The sequence below is a fragment of the Lepidothrix coronata genome, unplaced genomic scaffold (genome assembly GCF_001604755.1).
Source record: "Lepidothrix coronata isolate B3197 unplaced genomic scaffold, Lepidothrix_coronata-1.0 Scaffold3, whole genome shotgun sequence".
NCBI classification, from domain to species: Eukaryota; Metazoa; Chordata; class Aves; order Passeriformes; family Pipridae; genus Lepidothrix; species Lepidothrix coronata.
Window position 1 is genome coordinate 9,774,962 of NW_016690183.1, and position 23,441 is coordinate 9,798,402.

The window sequence follows — 23,441 nt, forward strand, 5'->3', positions numbered from 1 at the left end:
TGAAGAAGTTCAAGTATCCTTTATTCAAGGTTGAAAAATGTACCACACCACATTATTGCAAAAGTTCATAGGTACAAAACACTTTGCAGCTGGTGAGAAGGCAATAAAAAGTTGTTTGTTTTTTTTTAAAATTCGTTACTATAAATTACTGTTACAGTACTTTGCAAATACATAATTTCAAATTGCATCGTTTTTATTTTTCTAAAATTGCCCACAGTACTAGAAATTCCTGAAGATAAGGCAGCTGTTTGTTTAAAAGAAGAGGTAGCTGGTGTCAAGGGATTTCCATTTCTCTTTCAATGCCCACATACTTAAGGGCATCAGCTTGGCTATATCTGAAATTAAAAAAGAAAAAAAAAAGGCAAATAAAAACCAGTATCACTGAACATTTCAGCTTCATTGTTCTGACATGACAGAAGGCACTACAGACTGGAATACTCATATTTCCCGTAGTTTCCTCACCAGCTGGGGCCTTTCCTTCTCGTTTGAATTTGCAGGTGCAGAACAATGCTGACCACTCAAGGAACTACTTTTAGAGGAGTTTGATTAAGAGGAAACAAAATTCCACTAAAATTCCACACTTTTTTTCCACTTTCAATCTCACTAAGCTGAAGGTCATTTTAGGTGGTGGAAAGCAACTGCATTTCTGAAGGTTGACTTGCACTGTATTGGCACTGGACAGCTTAGTTTTCTTCAAGTGGGATGATTTTAGAGGAAAGTACGAACACATTCTTAGCAAGCACTTCTCTCTAAAACACAATACTTCTTGTCCATTTCTGAGTGATGGGAGAGTCAGCCCGTACTAGTACTAGGGAGCCCTACCAGTTAAAGTCTGTTGTGCAGGTCTGTCCCCATTTGTCACTAAACTTTGCTCTATACAAGCTGCTGTTCCAAGTTTGCTCAATTCAGTCTTACTCTGATATCTGGCTTAAAAAAACAATGCAGAGTGTGGATTCTGCTTCTCAGCTGCTGAGACCTGAGGTTGCAAGGACCAGGTAGGTGGAGTAATTAACTATGAGCTGAGCAGAGGTACTGAAAGCTAATCCAGTCTATGACACAAAGAAATTACAAAATCCATCTACCCACCTGTAGTCAAAGAACAGTTCTTCACCAGTCTGAATGGCTCTTTTAGCAAATATTCCTATTCTGTGATCACCATTAACCATCATAACTGTTTAAAAGAAATTTAAGCTTATGTTAGTACAAATACTGATAAAGTGTGCATGCTAAATAAGTATCTCACAACATTTCATACATTGCTGAAAAGCAAGAAAATTTAAAACTTACCTTTTGCATAGCAGTTGGGATTTACTGAATGGTTTGCAAATCTAATTTTGTTGCCCTTGCGTGTTGCATCAACCACAAAATCTAGGGGGGTGGAAAAAACAACAAAACCCACAAATGATGGAGAGTCACCTACAAACAAGTTTTTGTGTTTAGTGCCTAGTGTGCTTGGATTTTAACAGCTGGAGAAGATAACTGCACAGCTTCCTACATGGAAGAACTGGCCCATCATCCTACAACAGATGTAACATTCTGCAAGACAAAATATTCCTGCTGCTCCACACTGTGCTTTCCCTTTACCTCTTGCCACAGTGGTACTACCTTAGCTTCTCATTTGAAGCTTCTATACCTTTATTCCACAAGGACAAGCTCCATAAATATGCTAAGCAAACATTGACATAAAGCAGAGGATTCTTCCTTCTTTCAACTCTTTTCTGGTATTTTATGCTTGACACTGCAGTCTGTATTTTTATCTGCTAGTGGCAGTAGCCACATAGCACGTATCTGTGTGTGGCTTTCCTTCCCCCCCAACACAATTACCATCATCACTTACTGGTTGATTTAAGTCATAGTAAAATTATTTCAGGCAATACTCGGCAAGCCTTTTAAATTATTTAGTCTACTTAATGTCTGCATCTAATTTTACTCCATGAAATTCAACTTCTACTCATCTTGTATAGTTACTTGGTGTAATAGGCTCCATCACTGCATCTAGCTGACTAGCATTTAGGGAAAAAAAATAAAACACTAGCTATCAAAATCGATAAGGAAAGATGTGCAGAAAAAAAATCTCTGTGTTACCTGCTGTCTGCAAAAGAACAGGGCTGAAAAAAATGGTGAGCATACATATTTTATTTATGCTGCAAGGGTTGCAAACTAATGCATACATACCATTATTCAAGTTAAACAGAAAGCTGCACATGTATTTGTCATACACTTTTCCTCTTCTGTCTGCCTCATCCTGAGAAATAATCTGAAAAAAATAGTACTTTTATAAAAGAGATGAACTCTTCCCTTTTGTAATATTAGCAGCTTAAGGTCAAAACCCCCAGACATTCTGAAAGACAGGTGAAGGGTATTTTATTCTCTGGGATTGAAAGTATTCCCAAACATAAAGTACTGGTTTTAGCAAGCATTCTGCACTTACAAAACATCCACGGTTTGCTCTTAGCATAAATAAATCCTTTTAAAGCAGAAGAAAAGCAAGAATTGCTTCTCATCTCAAAATCAAGACTGCATACCTGATTCAGGGTTCTATTGCTACAGAATATAATTTTGTGAAAGCACCTACTGACTTTTAGTACTGTACAAAATGATTTGGCACAAAATTCCAAGCATGTCTGAACTGAAATTATATCTAAGATAAAAATGACATTCCAGCCTCTTGTTCTCACAAGAACCTATTTCAGATTTTTTGTGACATTTCAACCATGTAGCTCCTGGGTTTTGAGTCTCTGACACCAGTGTCTGTGCACTTAGTCAATCACATCACTGTCTAAACATGATACCAGGTTACAGACAATCTGCTGGTCCTTGTCGACAGAAAACTTCACCAACTAAGCTCATACATAACGAGCATTCTCCATCCTTACCTCACCACAGTATTCAGAGATGAATTCATTCTTCTGTACAGGATCTTTGATAAAAATTCCCCAGCCCGCCACATCTGAAGGTGCCAATAGTAAGTGCTGTGGGGCAGAAAAAACAAAAAATTTAGACATGCCTGGCTTAGTTTGAGTTCAGGGGGTTTTTTCCATTTTGTTTTGTATCACTTTATGAAATGTATTTGTTGGGACTCCAGGAGAGTAGACAAACATAGATTCTTCTAGTTATCAAATGCACACTAAAATTACAGCTTGTGGATCAGAAAATCAACCTCAAGTATTTGAAAAGCATTAAAAATTTTAGTTTAACCTGGAAATGAGGGTGTTACATAAAAACACATTTACTAAAGACTTCAACCTAGAAAGGTCTGCAGACAAAAGCCTACTACTCACTCATTAGCTCAGTACTCGACTGAACTAGTTTGTGAGGTGATGTCCTAGAGGTGATGTTCCAGAGTAGAAATAAACTTTGGTTGATTGATTGATTTACCAGAGCTGAATGAGCTTTCAAGGTATCTTCAGTAGACCTGATACAAGTTTGTGCATTAGAATCAACAACTGGATAGAGAAACAGCCATTCTGTGTCTGAGACAAACCTCCTTATGCTGATCTAGGGAAGGACTGCTGAGGTATCACTTTAAAACAGCGGCCTATTTGCAAATTACAAGTGAAGCCTGAATGGGGGAAAGGAGATAATCCACTGCAGTGCTACACAGAAAACACTAACTGGTACATGACAGAATGTAGACAGAGCTTAACAGCAGCATATAAGCAAGCTAACAAGTGACAGCTACCACCTTTGTCGTTTTGTTTGGTTTGGGGGTTTTGTTTTGTTTTCGTGTTTGACAGCACAAAGGCAAAGAAATTCCATTCTCTGGCTTGAAAACATAAAACCACCTCAGAACCCAGGTAATAGGCATGTAGTTGTGTAACTATGGTCATACTTTTTTGGATCCTCTCTGAATGCTGCAGTTCTTGCAAGAAACATTTTTGCTGTCCCAGTGGTCAGCTGCTCCACACGTGAGACAGAGGTCAGGATCACACTCACGCACAGCCAGGTAACACGGACACTGCTTGGTGTTGCATTGTGCTTTACAACGACATCCAGGAAACCGGTTTTGGCCTACAAAGGAATAGATGGAAAAGAGCAGGTATGAAAAAAGTACAAATTAAAATTGTACAGATATCAGAATATTAATATATTAATAATAACACAGCTATTGATATCTGTATAGAATATTCAAAAGTACTGTAAATTCTTTCCTTTCCTGATTTTAGTCTTCCTCAATTTTAAGTCTGAAGACTTTCTGACTTCATGCAATGGCTAATTATGAGGGCCAAATTAAACTGAACACGTGCTCACACTATGTGATACAATTTGCTGCTACTGCAACACCGTCTGCAGTACTAAGTGACTGCAGTACCAAGCTAGAGGGTGGGACAGGGAAAGAAGTTTATAGATTACTTTTAAATGTTTTACTTACATTCTGAGCTGCACTGACAAAACTTCTCACAGAAGTTTTGAGCAATTACACATGGGCATGAGCTATCACAAGGCTGACGAGGGTGATCACATGGCTGATAGTTGTAAACATGATTCGATGACCCATCTGAATAAAAATAGCAACATTTTGTAAAGCTGTAAGTTGCAAACAAACAATACACAATTTCCCTCACTCTCCAAGGTAGAAATTCCCTTTTAGTCATTTAACTAAGAAAGTCCCAACCATGAATAAAATACCCAAACCTACAAATGAGTGGGGTTAAAAACCTGAGACACCTTACCAGAACTGTAAGGTTAGGGAGATGTTCTACACCATTAGCTGCTGCTTTCTAGGGCACTTTATTCTACCCATTACTCAGCTGCTTTGAGTATTCAAGCTGAAAGCTCTTTACTGTGGAAAACTGAAAAACGAAACTACAATGGTATAATTTCCTGCGAGAATATGTTCTATAACAGGACCGATATTATTCAGCAAAATAAATTTGATCAAATACTCAAAAGTAATTTTTAATATGGAACAACAGTCAGCTTTCAAGCAGGTTAACACTGGCAACATAATACCTGGTTATTATACCACTGTGCTTTCCCAAGTCAATTTTCCAGTACAGACAATGCTGAAGTCTTCTAGACGAGAAAGGAAATATCAGGGACGAGTCTAGAGCTTTACCTACAGAGCAGCTAGGAAAATTTGGCGGTATATAAATTATATTTGCTGTTAATACTACTGAGCTGGTGTTGGGTTTGCATGAATTTGTAAAAGTGCTCAAGTTAGCAATCAGCAACAAAAAAGGAGAGAGACAAACTGATCAATTATTTATGTTGCTAGAAGTCCCAACTATTCTCAACAGATTTTCAGAGAACTATTTCTAAAATAAGCTGGTTTTCTTTTTACAAAAACCCACAAAAGCAGTTTTTATCGCAGCTCCAATTGCTAATACCATTTTTACCTGTACTTCGATGAGGCCATACTGAAAAGATTGTAAACTCAGCCTCCTTCCCTTTTAATTGAATTATACAGAACTCTTCCAGTTATGTAAACCAGAGTACCTTTTGTCCTACAATATCTGTAATGAGAGCTTACTTTTTTTTTCTTATTATTCCTCCATAATCTCTAGCTCCCCACAGAATGTATATAATGGCCTAACATTAAAAATAGAAAAAAAAAAGCCACAAACACAAACCCCCCAAAAGACAAAACCAAAAAAGCAATAGTAGAATCTTAAAAGTTCAGGACATAAATTGAATGGAAAGATGCTAACCCTTTTTCAGCTGTATCTTTCTGCAATGAGCAGCCCACAACCTGCAAAAACACAAAACAAACAAGAAGGTTGACAGGAACTCCTCCTGCAGTGGGCTGGAAAAGGGAGCTGCATCTTGGACCCACACTTAACTTAAGATGGGAAAGCTTCTGGTAACATGAACATCTGCCAACTGCACACAAGTCAGAGGTGGCTGCAGCAGAAACACCCTGTCCCAGTCTCTTGGGGTTGACAGGAACAAAGCTCTGCAGGCTGCTTCCCCCCTCCCCACACCATTCCTCTAGTCCCAGAATTGTACAGAGGAGCAGTCCCCACCCAGCCCAGGCTAGAGAACTGCTAAAATTCAGATGGCCTTGAAGGAAAACCTGCCAAGAGCAGGCTGCTGGAGCCACTTCTAGCAGGCAGAAGCAGCAGCAGAAGGAAGGACTCGGAATTGCAGATCTGGAGGGTCATGTCTAAACAGGGGAGTGAAAGTCTGACAGCTGTTTGAGTCACAGGACTCAGCCCCAGCACAGCACTGGTTGTTGTCTACAGATCACAGCCAAGTCCTATCCTTCACCTGATGAGCTCCAAGTATGTGGACAACAGATGATGATGTCTGTCTGGCACAGCCAGAGTGATGTGGCCTCAATATTTTATTTCTGGCCGGACAGACTTTTCCCCAGTTGTTCTGACTGGTGGTACTGCACTAAGCTTTTCCCCTTCTGCTTCAAACTCTATACACCTTTCTCTTATGTCCTTACAGTTTTCCTTCAGTGTCCCCTTTCTCAGTCAGCTTAGCTAAGCACACCTTTGCCAGAAGTGGTGCTTTTCTTGTGTAATGGGTTTTATTGTTTGGATTTGTTGTTTTGTTGGGTTAGGGTTGGGGGTTTTCTTTAAGAATAACATACTTTTGGTTATCATAACATGACTCACTACACTTTAACATTCTTGCAAGTTACAATTACCCCTTTATTTTATATCCATTTCAGATTGCAAGCTCTTTGGTAGGGAATGTCAACTATTCCATAAACAGCATGTCAGAAACAATCAAGCATAAACACCTGTCTGGACCTTAGGTACCTAAAAGGAAAACCAGACTTTTGATTTCTATAGCCTTAAAATTAAAGGAGAAATCAATTGTTTTACTTTTTTCTTCACTTCTATGCATTTTAGTTAGCACTTGTATTTCGGTGAACACACATAATAAAAAAATTAGATTAAGGATTTTCAAAGTTTATACATCTTGGAGTTTCTTAGTATGACATATAGCAACATCAAGACAATATGGGAGAAGCCTCATTCCCTGGCCAAATGATACACTGCCAGCTGCATCAAGCTACCTCACTTTCTCTGCAGATTTACTGAGCAGCCCAGGACACTCATGAACAAAGGTACTCAAAAATCCCCAGCACAGAACACCTAGAAAGCTATTCTGCCTTTCAGTGAATGCAACACTCAAAAGTTTGCACTCTGAAAGAAATATCTCCTGCTGTAACTACTTAAATAGGACTTTTTTAGCTGTTCCTTCTTTCATAGAAGCATATCAGTTTCTACTTCAACCAAATGGTGTGCTGCACCCCCCCCCACAGCTTCAGATAAATAAGATCCTCTACAAAATTGCCCTCTCAAAGCTTTACTGTTAGATTTAACTCGACAACAAACTTTCTTACAGGTATTTGAAAGAGCCCATGTTAGAAACATGTTAGAAACGCACAGAGGCAGACTTGCCTGGGTAACTGAGGTTGAGGGGAAGGAAAAAAACCCCAGGACTATCAGCATTACAGAGCACTGTAATAAACAGATGATATTCCTATTAAGAGTGATTCACCCTAGAAAAAAAGGCTACCAACATATATTACAAGACATTGAATCTTTGTGAGAAGATAGCTGCCATATAATTGAAAGAAGGAGTGCAATTTTAACTTAAATTACTCTAATGCACATCAAACTACTTTCTCTTTTGTCTGTCTGGTATCTGGAAAACGTAACATACTGTATTTTTGAAAAAGTCTTTCAGAGAAACTTGTCTGTCACCCCAAGATAATAAGGACCTACTAGCACACCAAGCTGTTCTAGATGGGTGGCTAGACTTCTTAAAATACCGTTTCATTAGCATTTAGTAGGGTTTTTTCTTTTCCTAGGGTAAAATCCTAATATTTTTCCTATTATTTATCCTAATATTTTAAATGTAAAATGCCACCATCAACAAAGCACTGATGCTAACAACTCAAACCAGAAAGAAAACTACAGATGGCAGTCACGATGGGAAAGGCACCCGCTGAGCCACTCTTGTGCAGGAGACTGGAGTCATGGGAGGAGGAGAGCCCTGCGAGAAAGGAGCTGGAGACACACAGTGTCAGCATGAATTGTGGGGAATGACAGAAGACAACATGAAGTAAGGTGCCAACACTGACCAGCTCGACAGGAGCTTTGCTTAGCACAAGCAAGTAGTACATTCATTGGCTTGTAACTTTCCAAAACTGCCAGGAAGCATTGCAAGTTCCCCTGGTTAGTGCACAGAGCTAGAGCCTGGTACCATACTAAATGTGGAGTAACTTTTCTATCTGCCTTATAATCTGCCATCTCAAACAGAAACAAAAGGCAAGATCTGGTCCCATGCACCAGGAAGCAAAGGCAAGGAAAAGGCAAAGTTGAGAAAGCACTCACAACTTGAAGCTTCATTTAAAAAAAGCAAACTGGAAACTCAAGTGGCAGGTTCCCAAGTAAGCCAGTGGATTTGCACATCTGGTTGCTGACATCTGCAGGATAGCCAGCTTAGAAAACAAGTGTTTCCAGAAGCATCATGACAGAAGCTGTCAAAAATACTGCTCTTCTCTCCCAACAACTTACTAGACTTTACCAGTGGTTTTAGGAGGCAGCAGTATCAGCTAATCAGGCAGTAAAAATGCATTCTTTGGAAGAAGCTACACTAGCATTTCTTGCTCTGCACAGGGATACTCTGCTATCAGAAAGAGCACTGAAAATTCAAAATACATGCCAATTATGTCAAATATGTAGTTGAGTCTTTACAGTGTTTGATTTTCTGGCATCACTCAGACTTCAGTCTCCTAAATCATCTTATCCACAGTCTCCCCACCACTCCAAGATTCAGCCTTCCAACCAGGTGGCACATAAGAATCTGTGCCAATGCCTCAGCTGCACCTTCTACCTGATAACAGTGAGACTTTAAATCCATACAAAAAGGCATCCTGAACTCTTGGCAGAACTACATCAGCTATTCAAACACATGCAGTGAACAGCAGTCCAGCAGAAAGCAGGGACAGGAGGAAGAAAATGAGAAAGTGGGGAAAAAAAGAAAATACTTTCAAATAAAATTTACTAAGTGGCATCTGAATATGGGATGAGAGAGAAGAGGAAAGCCAAAATAATCAAAAAACAGCTGAACATGGCCTTACAATCAGTAACAAATCTTTACCAAAATAGAGGAAGCAGTGTTGATTAGTTAAAGCAAATACAATTCAGCTCCCAGCAATGGAAGAAAAACACACACATAGAAGAATGAACAGTACTGAAGTACTCTCCCTCCAGCAAACATACATGCTTTTTGGAATTCTTTCTTGGTTCAGATTTTTTTATTGGCTTCTATGCAAAGTACTTACTCCTCAGGAAGGCAGTGTTTTACTAAACTGCCAGGTTAATTTCTGATACATAGGAGAGGCTCTGGCACTTCCTGTTTCTCAAAAAAGCAACTACATTAAAAGCCACCTTCTCTCATTAATCAGTCTTATTATGGTCATCTAACAAAAATGACACAGGCAAGTAGGAGAGAATATATTTCACCATCCAAGAGGGGTGTAGTCTTGCCAGCTAGTTGCTCAGCATGCCTATATGGGCACCGTGATGACATGGGAAATAGGCAAGTCTTGTAAGAAAATCTGCTATCAATCAGTTACAAGAGGCCACTAAAAGCAGCCTGCTGCTGCTGCTGCTCTCTTTGGTCAATACTGCTTTTGCTCAAAGGCTATCTGCCACGTGCACACGTGGAAAACGTGCAGATCAGTAAGACCCTTTCAATGGAAAAGTGCAAAAGTAAAAGAAGGGTCTTCCCAGCTCTAGGACTGGATTTACTCTAAGAGTGAGTAAACTCAACTAAAAGAAAGGTGAAAAACAGAGAAAGACTTCCAGATGTTTGTCCCAATTGCTGGTTGTGTGACATCTTTAGAGTGCTCATATTACAGCAGTATGTAGGTAGACGAAACTATTTTCCTTTTTTTGAAAGATGACTGCACATAGGAGAACAGAGACAGCTTGATTGCCACATATTCTGGGAAATAAAAAAATGTATTTCCTTCCTTCAAGGAGAGATAGAAGAATTAAATGGCATTTCAAAACTAAATTGCTACCATAAAAGTTTTTATATTGCCAACTAATAAAACCAAAATAACATCAAGAAACCCCATGCAATGGTGTGCGCATTTATTTACTAGGGGAAAAAAAACTAAACTAAAAAAAGTCTCCAAACTGCTCCAAAACAATGTCATCCTGGTAACCATAAAATCCATTTCAGCTTCAAAATACATTTGAGCCTCTTAGTTGCTCTTTTTAAATAGAGGTAGTGGCACCATTTTTATAGCAACTTGTATGAATCTGACAGCAAGCTAATTCCCAGCTGCATATTCGAAGCTTGCACCATGGCTAATAACCTAAATTTAAACCGCCAAGCCCACCAAATGCCCAAACACTTGAAAACTGTGCCAAGAGCATTAAAATCAATAGCTTTTGCTGAGAGCAGAATCTCTTCCAGATGCTCACTGAATCTTTTCCTAGCTCACATCGCCAGCCTCTATGCTACAAAGCAGAAACATTCTATTCCACGTCAACAGTATCTCTGAGCCAGTATCAGGAATTTCACTAAGCCTGGAAATAATAAATATGCTTACACAAGCTAAGACAGAAGCAAGAAAAATTGATGGGAGAAGAACTGGAATAACAAACTTCAGGGAATATAGGGAACGTTAAAAGGAGACATAGGAAACTATATGGAAAAAAGTGTACTTATTGCTTGCTGAAAGAAATGCTCTTGCTTATTTTCAGTCAGCTTTTTATCTCCTGTGTTCTTATCCCTGGCAATAAAAAAAGAAAATCCGTGCAGAGTTGCATATTCTGAACCTCAGTATTCTCAAAGAAAAATGCATTTTACTGACAGACAGTAGCCACTAAGTTTAAAATTTCAACAGAAATGGTTTCAGATGGTCTTCGTGGCCCAAGCAAAATGCTTGATTTTGTTCTTCATTGAAGCTTCATTCCAGATAATAGCTTGTTAGCCTGGTTCTTGCTAGTTGCTAATGAAACTAGGATGCTACAAAGGAATAGTGTCTCCTAAAGAAAAAAAGGCAATTCTACTAGTTTGCTACAATATTTTTCTTACTAACCATCTGAATCTTAATGAAATACACTTTACCATAAAAAATATGAGTTTTAATTTACAAAATTAAATGTATAACCATTACTGAATCCCATCGTAATGCTTCTAAATTTTAATGTTTGTTGCTGCAAACAAAATTATACCACACTATCTTGAATATTGCAACAAGCTGTGTAGGATATTTCTAATCTGAGTTTTGACTACTTGCAGCAATACACCTACAAGAATCTGCTAACAAGACTCTGGTTGTTAAAGAGCTTAAAAAGAAGGGAGAGAGAAAGAGAAGTGGAAGGTTGTATTTGCCAAGGTGGTAAGACTTTTGTCTGAAACCAAAACACCATTTTGTTTTACTGCTGCAAATTTTGGTTTTGGAAGCAAAAGAAATGTTGCACGACTTTTCCTCCAAAATACTTTCTGTTCTGATCCCCTGTGCTTCCAATTTATTGTTATGCTAAGGTTATTTAGTAACAGATTTACCTGTGTTTCCTTTTCTTCTTTCTGGGAGGAGTATCAACATCTTCAGCAGGGACTGGTGCAATAATACTAGATTCCTTTACTCTAAACTCATACACCTAACAAGAGATACCATAATACATCCACGATAAATCTCTCACTAGTAGAAAGTTGCTCATTTTCTAAGTTAGTATGATTTCCTTCAACCAACAACTTACAGATTATATCCAGTCATAGTCTTTTTTCAATACATTTAAAGCTGATTATTTTTGTCATTTAATAACTGATAGGCTAATTTAAACCTCCTCTAAATTTTATTTAAAAACATTTTTAAAACTAACTTTTATGTATTTGTGGTATGAATTCAGGATCATAGCATTCTTGGGAAAACCAAGAAAATTAATTAATTTTCTCTTCTAGTAATCAATACTGGTACTTCTATACTTCAGTTTTAAAAGTAAAAAGCTATCACCCCTAGCAAGTAGCTTCCTTTCTTACCTGTCTGCACGTTTTGGTCCCAATCAGTCTGGCAATTGCACAGAAGTTGTCATAGTAGGTGCCAATAAGAACTCTAAACATTGAGGCTTCTGCACCACTCCATTCCACATTCTCCGGAGGCTCAATATTTGGCTTCATTTTTATCGGTGTTTGACACCTAGAATTTGCTTCTGTAATAAATAATTGAGAGTAAGGTGATTTCAAAAATTTTACACAGCCCTTAAAAATGTCAAATTATTAATTGCAGTTAAAAATATCCCAGGTTTTTGTTGTTGTTGTTGTTTCCTAAGTGCCACAAAACCCCAATGCTTTTCACACATCTCTTACAGAAGCTAACAGTAGCTATTCAATTACATGATCTATACATAAATTGAGACAATTTGGGCATTTCCTTCCAGGATTTTGATTTGTTAAACTCATATTATTACTCTGTCTTTTCATTCAGTCCCATACATTCCAAATACATGTTTTCTAGGATTGTGGGGCTCAACTTGTTTTGGTGGGGTTTGTTGTTGTTGTTGTTAGTTTTTTTTGTTTGGTTTCGTTCTGTTTTATCTTCTCAAGCACTGCAGCTCACTGAATAAAGAAGCATTGACCAGCCTCACCAGAGGAACTCGATGTTTCATCTTTCTTTTCTTCTTCTTCTTTATCATTGTTTTCTCCTCCAGTTTCCGTTCCAGCTTCTCGGTCGCTATCCGTGTCTTTTGATTCCAAGACATTTATTGTTGGTGTGCTGGGTCTGCTGGTGTTGTTTGGAAGTCTCCCCCTCCGGCGGCCACCCGGGCGCTTTGGTGGTGTCTTTATACGCTCAGCGGTCAAGGCAGCTGCAAACTCCTTTGCACCTTCCTAAACACAAAACATCACAGTTTTTAGTAAAATAATTAAAAAGTGTTTTCACCTGTGATCAGGGCTTGGGGAAGGGCACATTCTACTTGTATACTGCATAACTCTGCATTATTCTACAAAATAATCATGTACACAGAAATTCCAGTTAAATGTACTCTAACCATGAACATAAAATACCTTTGATGCTACCATGAAAAAAAAAAATCTACATTTACAAAGTACTCATGTCAGTATTCCAGTTCTCCTTTTATTTTGGCTGCCAAGTGAAAAATAATTCAGTAGTAAATTTCTATTTTCCCAGATGACAGAAAAAATGAGAATTTCCTACAGAGAATACCTGTCAAAACACAGGAACTCTTCTGGCACATGGCACTTCAACAATATGTGTTCTGCATTTTTTAAAACGCAAGTACTGGTAATTTGTTTTCTAGTGGAAAGGGGTATGACAATGTGTAGCAAGTTTTTAGATTGGAAAATTGCATAGTTTTTCATACTAAAAAATTTAGGGGAATTATGAGAGAGATTTGAAATTATATTGCATCTCATCTTATTAATTTCCATTCTTTTGCTTCTTAAGACTTTAAGTCCTGGATGAAATCTGCCTTTGGCAAACTAAAAAACCTTTATAATTTTTAGTTGTGATATAATTTACAAGAGAGCTTGCTCTGCAGTTCCTTGACTAGACTGGACACAACAGCAGCAACACCATCATTAAGAGGTAATAATATTTCTTCCCTACAATATCTCGGGCTACATCGAACAGATCCAAAATATATTCCTATTTAAGATGATTGGAATTTAAATCTTTTCTTTCACAACCACTGAAGAAAACCTACTTGACTGCAAGTGGTCCACAAGTATATGCACTATCCTAGATCCAGTGTGTCCTTATAATAAGTGTATCCTGCTATACTGCAGGTAGCACTAGCACTCAGTGAATTGTAACTTATAAAATTATCTTACCAAATGTTGATAACAGTGCGGTCCACAAGGCTTATTATCTAATGCTGTTTCTGTATTCTTTCGTTTATAAGTATTAGGAGTTGCATGGAATGCTGTTGAATCAAAACATCACATTTTTAAGTTTTCATATAAAAATATATTAAATATCTAACCTTAAACAGTATCCAAAACACAAGGTTTACCAAGACTTTACTAAAACCAGAATAAAAATATTAAGAAATGGAAAAAAAGCCCCACAAAATAAACTCCATGTAGTGACATCTGACTTACCACTTAAATACACAGAGACGCACATAGGTTAAGTTTCACATATCATGGAATGGTTTGGAAGGGACTTTAAAGATCATCTAGATCCAAACCTATTGCCATAGACAGGGACACCTTCCACTAGTGGACCAGGTTGCTCCAAACCCCATCCAACCTGGCCTTGAATACTTCCAGGGATGGGGCACCCACAGCTTTTCTGGGCAATCTGTTCCAGTGTCTCACCATCCTCAGAGTCAAGAATGTCTTCCTTATACCAAATGTAAATCTATTCTCTTTCAGTTTAAAGCAATTACACCCATTTACATCAGCAATCATCACATTTATTTCATGTATGAAGGAAGATTTGCCATATCTCCCTTCCTAACAAAAGAACAGACTTTAATTTATTGTCATGTTAAACAAGAATTATTCAGGGTTTCTCCTATTAATGCATGATCATTCCTTCAATCTGTTAGATTCAGTTGTTCAATTCCTATCTTGTCAAAAAATCCAAGCTCGTACACACTTTGGAAAGGTAATGGATCCAACTTTACATTTTCATCAAAGAGAAGGAGACACATAAGCATTTTTCCTCTATTAGTTTATCAGCACTCCAACTAAGCTGATAGGATGTAAGAGTTCAGTTCCTGTTCCTGTATCCCAGGAACTGAACTCTTTCCCAGGGTAAAAATAAGTTAGCATTGCACAGTCACTATGGATCAGAACAACCACAGTTAAGTCTGCAACTTGCAGAGAAGTTCTGCTCCTGTATCTGATGGACTCTGCATAGCTCTATATAAGCTGTGGAGCAGTAACTCGGAAGAAAGCAGAACTGGGTATGTTACACATGCAACAAGAGCATCTTTACAACAGGATAGCAGAATCTTCTACCATTTCTCTTTGCCAGAGCCTGTTGTCCTACCATGCAATCCCTGCCAGCAGGATGTTTTCAGAGAGACTGACTTACATGGTTTTGCTGGAAGTCTTGGGAACTTCTCCGTAACACTTACTTAACTGAAGCCTGGAAAATCTGCCACTAGACTCTCACCAAAACTCATATACCCATGCTCCCAAATTATATTAGGAGCTTTTTGAGATACTATCCTTAGTTTTCTGCAATATTCTTTAAAAAAAAAAATTCACCTGTGTGCAAGAAAAAATTATTCTGGTTTTCTTTATATATATATATATATACATACAAATAGATGCATATCAATAAATACTTTGTGCCTCTGAACGTGTTAACAGTGGCATACAGAACTGCAAGGAACAAAAATGGGGAATGCACTGAAGTTCAAAAGGGAAAAAAAAAAAAAAAGAGTACTCAGTGCTAGCTATCTGTTTGTTAATGCTCTATGAAGGCCTAGAAAAGACACTCATCTGAAAATGTGGCTTTTCCAGGCTCTGTAAAAGCACTTATGCTACAGTTTTACCACAGCTGCAGTTAGGCAACTGTAACTTAGAGTGAAGTTTTTAAACATTCAGTTAATTACAAGTGCTAATGTTCAAACTGAAAGGTGAAATCCCTCCCCTCTTACCCATAATAATCTAAAAGGGCAGTTCCATACCAACACGACAGACATCCTTCTCCCTCATTAACCACCACCACAGGCTTTCCTACTCATCTTCCTACTCATCTTATTTCTAGATCATGCACAGGGCTTCTCTCTATATATCCACTATGCTTTCAAGACTGAGCTTTTTAAATGCAGCTCCTTGCCTTTTAAAGAATGTGGGCAGAGCCCAAATATGTCTTCACAGACAAAGTTTTCTAAAGTAAATTTCATTTCAGTGGTCTGGTTTGCAGCGTAGTTCTGCAAGCATCACTGAGGAGGGTGACCAGTGGTGGTGAGCACTTCTTAAGAAAGCTTCTCTGATGAAACCACTCTGTCTTGGAACAATCCTTTCATGCTCCCCTCCCATAAAGGAGGGCAGGCTGAAAATCAAATCATAAATTCTATAGTGTTGTGCCTGTATTAATGACAATAGCACATGGGAACCCCAGGGAAGCAACGTATTCTTACAAGGCTTTCTTAACATGGTATAAACAATATAAAAGTATCACTAATCAAATATTGCATCCCTTTATTAAAAAAAAAAAATCACGTTTTATAAATCTGGAAACACAAAAAAGCTTTAATTTTCTACATATGGGCACGTAGCTCTGTGAAAATCATTCACAAGCGAGTATAGGAATTTAATTTATGCATATTGTGGCTATTAGCACTTTCTTCCCCCAGGTTTCAGTTAAAAGCTTTTATGTAGTATGTCAGTTCTCATATGTTTCAAGTAACCTTGAAGTGTTCATACATTCTCTAGGTAAAATACGCTAAATAACAAAGAAACCTGGCAATTTAATGCCAAGTTATTCCACCTTTTTCCAGCTTTTAAGGAACAATGAAATGATGGGGAGTCCCCCACCCAAAACAGAGGGGAACCCCCCCATTTTGTAACACTGCATCTTCAAATTTGCACAGTATACCATTTCATTCAGGGTTTTTTTCCACATAACTGTTTTACTTTCTCTTCATAGCACAAGAAAAATAATCTTACATCAATACAAAAGAATAATAAAACATTTGCAAGCCATGATCCATATCAGAGTGCTGCAGTGTGCAGAAATCAAAACTATTCTTTTTACGTGTTACTTGCAGATGCAAACACTTCTCTCACAAGTTCATTATGCGCGGTCATAGAATGAAATTTTTTTCAAAAAATTGTTTTCCTTTGGACAATGAAGACCTGCTTAGTTTGCAATGTAGTGAAATAAATCAACCTTTGATATTTTTAAACCAGAGAGACTTCAAAAGTAGGCTCTGATACTTCATATTAGAATTATATCTTGCATTCAATTATTTAAAAAACACCCAACATAGAATGGTAAAGACAACTATAGTCAAAATCTACCACCACTGTTGCGAGGGATTTTTTTGGGGAGGAGGCTTGTTACAAAGAAAGGACCCAGGACAAGTATAAAACTATTTGTATAGCTGTATTATTAATTTTTCAAATATCAGTAATAATGTTTCTTAAGAAAATCACAAAAGACTTTTTAGGGTTTCCTAAATACCTAGAGTCCGTATTTCTTTAATCATTTCCTCAAGAAAATAATTCTAAAACTGCTTCACTGAGCATATTTTTTGTCTTTGAGATTTATTATCTGTCTCATCCCCAAGGGGCTCTCATATTTTTCATAATGTGAAAGTACACAGGCAACAGTTTAGCCTGAAATGTACATTTGCTTCACAGTCAAGCTATTTGGGAAATTCCCCCTACCTGATACTTTTCCTTCTTCTAAATTCTTTGTTAGTCCAGACATTTAGGCATAATTCCTTGCTGTCAGCAAATGAAGTCGGTACACAAGTTTTTTCAGTAATGTCATCACCTGCACATAAAGGGATTGCCAGGTCGTCAAGGGGACTTGACATGTTAAAAATCTAATGATAACTTTTCCTATATTTAACTCAAATGTTCTAGAACAAAGATTGGAAACTCCATAAAATAAGGCTAATCTTAACAAAAATGGAATCTAAGAGGGGGGAATTACAAAAAGCAAAACCAGATCCAATAGAATTCCTCTATTTTATTTTTTTTTTTAATTCTCTATGCCTTCTCCAGAGATTTGCACCTTTCAGAGTACAAATCTGATCACTATGGCCCACCACATTACCAAAGTAATTCATCAAAAATGTCATCTGCAGAAGCCAGGACATCATCCAGCAGCACTTGGGAAGTGCATGAAGCAGAACAGAGGTAACTGTAGAAAGGTTATCAACTTTTTTTAAAAGTTAAATTGTTAAATTGTTGCAGAGACGTTGAAAATTGCTAGTGCAGCCTTCCAATAACCAGAGCGGTCTTTTTTTTTTTTTTGATGAGTTACTTATTCCCAGCAATGAGCCTGGTGAGTTTTTACAAACAGTCTTAAAATTTCACAGGAAGTAAAGAGGTCATATAACTGACTCTCTCAGTTTTTAAGGGATAAATTCCTAGCTCTAGACGGACACGCAGACAGACAGACACAGACAGAAAACAATCCTCTTTCTTTGGTGTTGCTATGGACAAAAGCAAAAGGAAGCAATGCATCCAAAGCAGTGAGCAGTCATTGTTGAGGTGGAATCTGGGTATGTTTTCAGGGACTGAAAGCATGACTGAAAGCATGACTGAAGCATCAGTTTACTACATTCAGTGTCCAGTGCGGCAGCTACATAGTGAATGTGTAAATCAAGCTTCAGGAGACCTCTTTGCAATGATCAAGTATCAAATACATCATTACCAGTGACAATGCATGTGCTGCATAAGCTGTCATGAGGAGCATTATCATAACCAGTAATTTCACACTCCATCCTGACACAAAGGTACCTCTTGAGTGCCTTCACAGTGAAAGTGCTATTCATCCCTCTTTCTGCTATGGCCCTGAAATCCTGAAGGGATGATTTAAAGTTTGGGCATTTTTAAGTACGAGGCACAGTTTAAATGAAGCCTTGGACATACACCAGGTTGGAAAGAACACTGACTTGTTTAAGGGATGTATCAAAATTCACCAGCAACAAGAACTTAGGCAATCTTTCAGCAAAAACACTTTGTCTTCCATCTCAAGGTCATGAACACAGAGAAAGGAGGCACAGCACTTTTGGCTTAAAGGATGCTGCTAGTGTGAGAATTGAGGTCCTGCAGCCATTCAGTGTTTCAGCCAAAGACTCTAGACTTTCCCATTGGCTGAACCGGGCACTCAAAAACACATCAAAATGTACAACAGTATGAACCCATCCTTCACAGCACTCAGAGAACAGAAGTCTCACAGAGCTCATGCCTCAGAACTGTGAATCAGTAATACCAGGCTCCCCAGAAGTAGCAAGCACCAACACATGGTCAGTGGAACTTTTCAGTTCTACTTCTGTCAATCTGCAAAATGACTGTGAAAGGCAAATCTACACAGACTAATGAAATATATGCATATTTTAGAGGAACCCACATCTTCACTGGAAAACTCCTACAAGTTTATAAAATCAGTGAGAAAAATGACTTAAGACGACTGCTGCAGAAATACCTAAAGTCTTCAAAGGTGCCACTAGAAAGAGTTGGTTCTCACTATGTGCAGACAATGCTTTTTCGTTGACTTAAAAAGTCAAAATCCTTTTAAAATGGCATTTAGTCTCTCTGCTAAACTATTGAGAGTGTCAAGAACTCATATAACCCCTGCCAGATAAATGGATTGCCAAGAGGCAGCATACAGCTTCACTTCCCTGGCCTACAGACTAAGGCTGCACACAGCACTTCTTGGAATGAGTCATCCAGGCAACTAAGATACCACAAAACCTACAGCTTCACAGAACACATCATGTTGAAACTGGTTGGACAAGATAGAAGCTATACCTCCAGAAACTTATTGTTCTTTAACCTCATTCAGAAATAAGTGCTTCCTTTTATTTTTTTCTTCGTATTTTCAAGCAAGGGCTGTCAACAGAATATAAGGAGAAAGTGAAACAACAGACCTAGCTCCAAAAGGCACAAATACTGTTGGAACTAGGAACAAGAAAAGCTTCCCTCCTCCCCACCACCTGAGAACAACTCCAATTCCTCCTCAAACTGAAAGGCAACTAAGGGATACTAAAAAGCAGCAGCACTGTGCAAAGCCTTCAGTGTGAAGTACAAACACAGGCAGATTGCATGTGTGCTGGATGAGGAGCTGCTGACAAAACACAAAGATTTCCAAATGAACATGCATGCGCACTCACAGTGGAACATGCAAATGAACAGTTAAGTCAAAAGAAAAAATTAATTTGAGGGCATCATAGTATTCCACTCCAAGTCAAAACCACTTCATAATTGACTGTTAGTTTCCCCTTTACATTTGACTCTGTTCTCTGAGCAAGAACTGTCTCTAGTAGCACTTCAGAACCTCTCTTACTCTTCACACTTTGCAAGTGAAAACTAACATCACTGCTAAGCTCTTGTCAAATCCTTCTCCCAAAAGAATGGGGCGACATGAAAGCAATTCAGTGGAAAGGATATCACAATTTTTAAACTCAACTCTCTGAAATAATTCTTCAAATAACCAAGTTATTAACTTGAGAGAATAAAAGATAAAACTGTTCATGAGCATTTATTCTCCCTGTTGCAAAATGAAACAAGTTTGATGAATAACCAAGAATTTTTATGGAAAAATACATTCCATTCTCCATGCATAAACTGAGAAAGTGTGACATAGAACCAATAGTAGAAAATAATGTAGTTTTCTTACAGACTATATAAAGAGAAGTGGTGTTACAGGTTGGTCCAAGTCAGGAATTCTACACAAAGTCCTAAATGCAAAAAGGATAACAAACTACCCCACAGAGGTGCATTTGGTTTTTTTGAGGTACAGTTTTCACTGCAAAATAATGTCAACATGGACAAGCTGTTTTCATAAACTTCAGAAATACTGATGCTTTTATTTTTTCTTCTCTTTCCTTCCTACTGCATTGTATCCTGACTTGCAAAACCAAAATATATACAAGCACACTATCATCATACTTACGATGTAAGAAGCAATCATATTTAAAACAGCGTCTACAGAAGAGCGTGTGGAAAGAGTGCAGGCTTTGCTCCCTCTGAACGGATTTCGCATTTGGTCCATCTATGTTCGGTGTGCATTCAGGAGGAAGAGCTCCGGGAAGCTGCTGCTCAGTGAGTTCTTTATATCTTTAAAAGAAAGTAACGGACGTTATTTATTAAGGATATATTTTTTTAAAAATGTATTTTTTATTCCAGTATCACTCTATATTTTCAATGACAGATTTAAAAAAAAAACAACCAAAAACTAAGAAATATAAGCCAGCTAAAAAGGTCAATCTCTTAGTGACATGACAAGTTTTTAATTTCATACTCATTAATACAAATATAAAATTGACTAGGAAAGAATGCATTTGTTTTCCAGACCATCATGTCTTCATATATATTACTCACTAACTCCAAAAAGGAGATTTATTTCTTTTTAAACAAAAGCTTTTGCTTTAACACCTCAAAAAATAACATAGATTATTAAAAAGACACAAAAGTATACACTTTTAAACAGTTTAAAATGAAGGCTAATAAACACTTCTGTATTGTTTGACTCTGTGGGAATGGCCAATTCCCTTCAAGTTTCACTTGCAGCAGTTACACAACTGCCACAGAACTAGCTGCAAGGGGGACCATTTCTAATCAACAAATATTTAATGAAGTAGAGGAATCTTTGTTTCACAGAGTAACACAGCAGTATACCCTAAGAAATACTTTCTTACTTCTCTTTCAGTTCTTCTGCTGTACCCTTGTCCGGAAACATGGAGGAAATGGCTTCAAATATCTTGTCAGAAGGAAATCTCCGAGGTGGGCGGCTTTCTTTCTCTGTCAAGGAAGCAAAACATTTGGAAAACAAGAAAATTATATTCCTGTTCCTTTGCTACCTCAACAAGGTGCTCAGATAAAGGGGGACTTCACCAAAATTCTAACATGTAAAAATATCATAGACAACTTAAACTGGGTTAAGTGATCTTTCCTGCCGAGAGAACTCTACTAGTAAAAACAGAGAAACGATTATTTCACCAGCAGATGGAGATGGCAATTCAGAACTCTGCCTACTTTAGAATAATATTTCATTTTTTGAGGAGTACCAAAACATTTATTAAACAGCTACCTGACTCATATTTGTTACATTTGACTGCCTCAGTTTGCAGATAAACAAAAGCTGGCACAAGTATCTTGTAGTATTCTCTGTACAAAATGAACTCTCTTGAACTAAGTGACAAAGGCAATTATGAAAATCATGCTACTTTAGACCTGAAAACTGTATTGTATAAAGAAGAGTTTGAACAAGTTTATTTAGTGGTTAAATAAAAAGTTTTGGTTTTAATTTTTAATGCCTGCAGACAAACATACCCATCCTGTTACCTTCCCGATCTTTTTGCTTGTCATCTCTTTCCTCAGGATTGTCATCTCCATCATCATCATCTTCATCATCACTATATTGACCAAGGGCATTGACCAGCTCAACAAATATTTCATCATTGATAAATCCACACTCTGAAATTCAGCAAAATTGTGAGTGAACACAAAAGCACAAGGTGTATATGAAGTATTTTTAATCCCCCCTTACACTTCAATTAAATTATGGCAAATGCTGTTGTTCATAAAAAAGAATTTTGAGTTTTTCCCCTCTTAGTTTCAGTATATGAACAAGAGATGAGTTAAAAATACTCATTCATTTCTTAGACTGACAACTGGGAAGGCAAGAAGGAAACTTGTGGGCATTTTTCTTTTCCCGACTTCCTGTGCTTCATATCAATACACATACATAAATCTCTCCTCCTTGGAAGATAAAAAAAAATATTACTAGCTAGACTATTTAAGAGATTTTATGCCAGAATCCCAGTTCCAACACGGTAAGTTAAGCCAGTCTGGAAATGCATGTTACCAGTCTATAAAGTAATTCTTAATCAGCTGGGGAATCTCATGAGAGATTTTGGTTGGTAGTCCCTTAGCATCCACTTCCCTATAGACCCCATTAGCAGGGTGATAAAAAAAGAATGCAGTTATATATAAAAAATTCAAGAGAAAACTGAAGGATACCATGCTGCATAGATCTACTTATTAGTTTATATTCTGTTGTGACATTCAGAGGGCAGAAGAGATTTAACAATAAGGCATTTCTGCACAGAGGAAAAATCATAGTTAGTGTTGACAGAAACTGCTATTTTTCAAAAAATAATCATGAACTGTGCAGGAACTTTAGTGCTTATCACCGTCCTCTTTTGACCCTGGACTGGTGTTGGATGTCAAAATAACTTGACAGAAACTAATCGTTTTATTACTATGTAGACACTGAAAACACCATTTGGATGTTTTAAACAGAACTCTTAATATACACACACAGGTTAGTACAAATTAATCTCCCAAACATGCAATTATAAAGCTAGTTTAGAATTCTGACTCCTACACACGAATGCCTCTGGATTACAGATTCCCACAGCATTTAATTACAGTCACTCAAGAATACTAGTTACTGGGAAACTAAAAAAAGTCAGAAAGACTTTCAATATATAGGTTTGAAGATCCCACAACAACAATAATCGCCATCATAAACTTGGGTCTCGAGATGCTCAAACAGAATTAATTTTAAAGCTAGACTCATTTAATAATAAATTAAATCATAGAAGACATTCACTACTAATGTCATCATTTTGACATAACCAGTTCTCTGACAGGGATATTAGCAGTCAGTAAATCTGTAAAAATATCCAAAGGCCAAACCCCATGAAACATTTTATGTTCCTTATGAAATACAAAGGCACCAGCTATCCTGAGGACATTAACAAGCCAAACGTGTAGCATTTATTATCAAATCACAGGCTTAACTTTCATGAGAAGCACATAATGAACTCAAAAAATGTCATTCTCTT

General features: G+C 37.5%; 1 protein-coding gene across 7 annotated transcripts in view; it reads right to left on the minus strand.

Moving 5' to 3' along the window:
* The window catches only part of EZH2 (enhancer of zeste 2 polycomb repressive complex 2 subunit), a 51,521-nt gene continuing 28,080 nt past the window's right edge, over positions 1 to 23,441 (minus strand). For 6 of the 7 annotated variants that reach the window (XM_017822587.1, XM_017822570.1, XM_017822555.1 and 3 more), the window contains 15 exons: positions 21,922 to 22,065; positions 21,288 to 21,390; positions 20,543 to 20,706; positions 13,780 to 13,871; positions 12,576 to 12,816; positions 11,971 to 12,140; positions 11,497 to 11,591; positions 5,652 to 5,692; positions 4,373 to 4,498; positions 3,833 to 4,011; positions 2,877 to 2,972; positions 2,176 to 2,257; positions 1,288 to 1,368; positions 1,087 to 1,171; positions 1 to 335 (listed from right to left, as the gene is read on the minus strand). In XM_017822587.1, coding sequence (XP_017678076.1) covers positions 275 to 335; positions 1,087 to 1,171; positions 1,288 to 1,368; positions 2,176 to 2,257; positions 2,877 to 2,972; positions 3,833 to 4,011; positions 4,373 to 4,498; positions 5,652 to 5,692; positions 11,497 to 11,591; positions 11,971 to 12,140; positions 12,576 to 12,816; positions 13,780 to 13,871; positions 20,543 to 20,706; positions 21,288 to 21,390; positions 21,922 to 22,065 — 1,760 coding nt within the window. In that variant the 3' untranslated portion in view covers positions 1 to 274. The remainder of the gene's footprint in view (positions 336 to 1,086; positions 1,172 to 1,287; positions 1,369 to 2,175; positions 2,258 to 2,876; positions 2,973 to 3,832; positions 4,012 to 4,372; positions 4,499 to 5,651; positions 5,693 to 11,496; positions 11,592 to 11,970; positions 12,141 to 12,575; positions 12,817 to 13,779; positions 13,872 to 20,542; positions 20,707 to 21,287; positions 21,391 to 21,921; positions 22,066 to 23,441) is intronic. The other variant, XM_017822561.1, reaches the window with a different exon arrangement.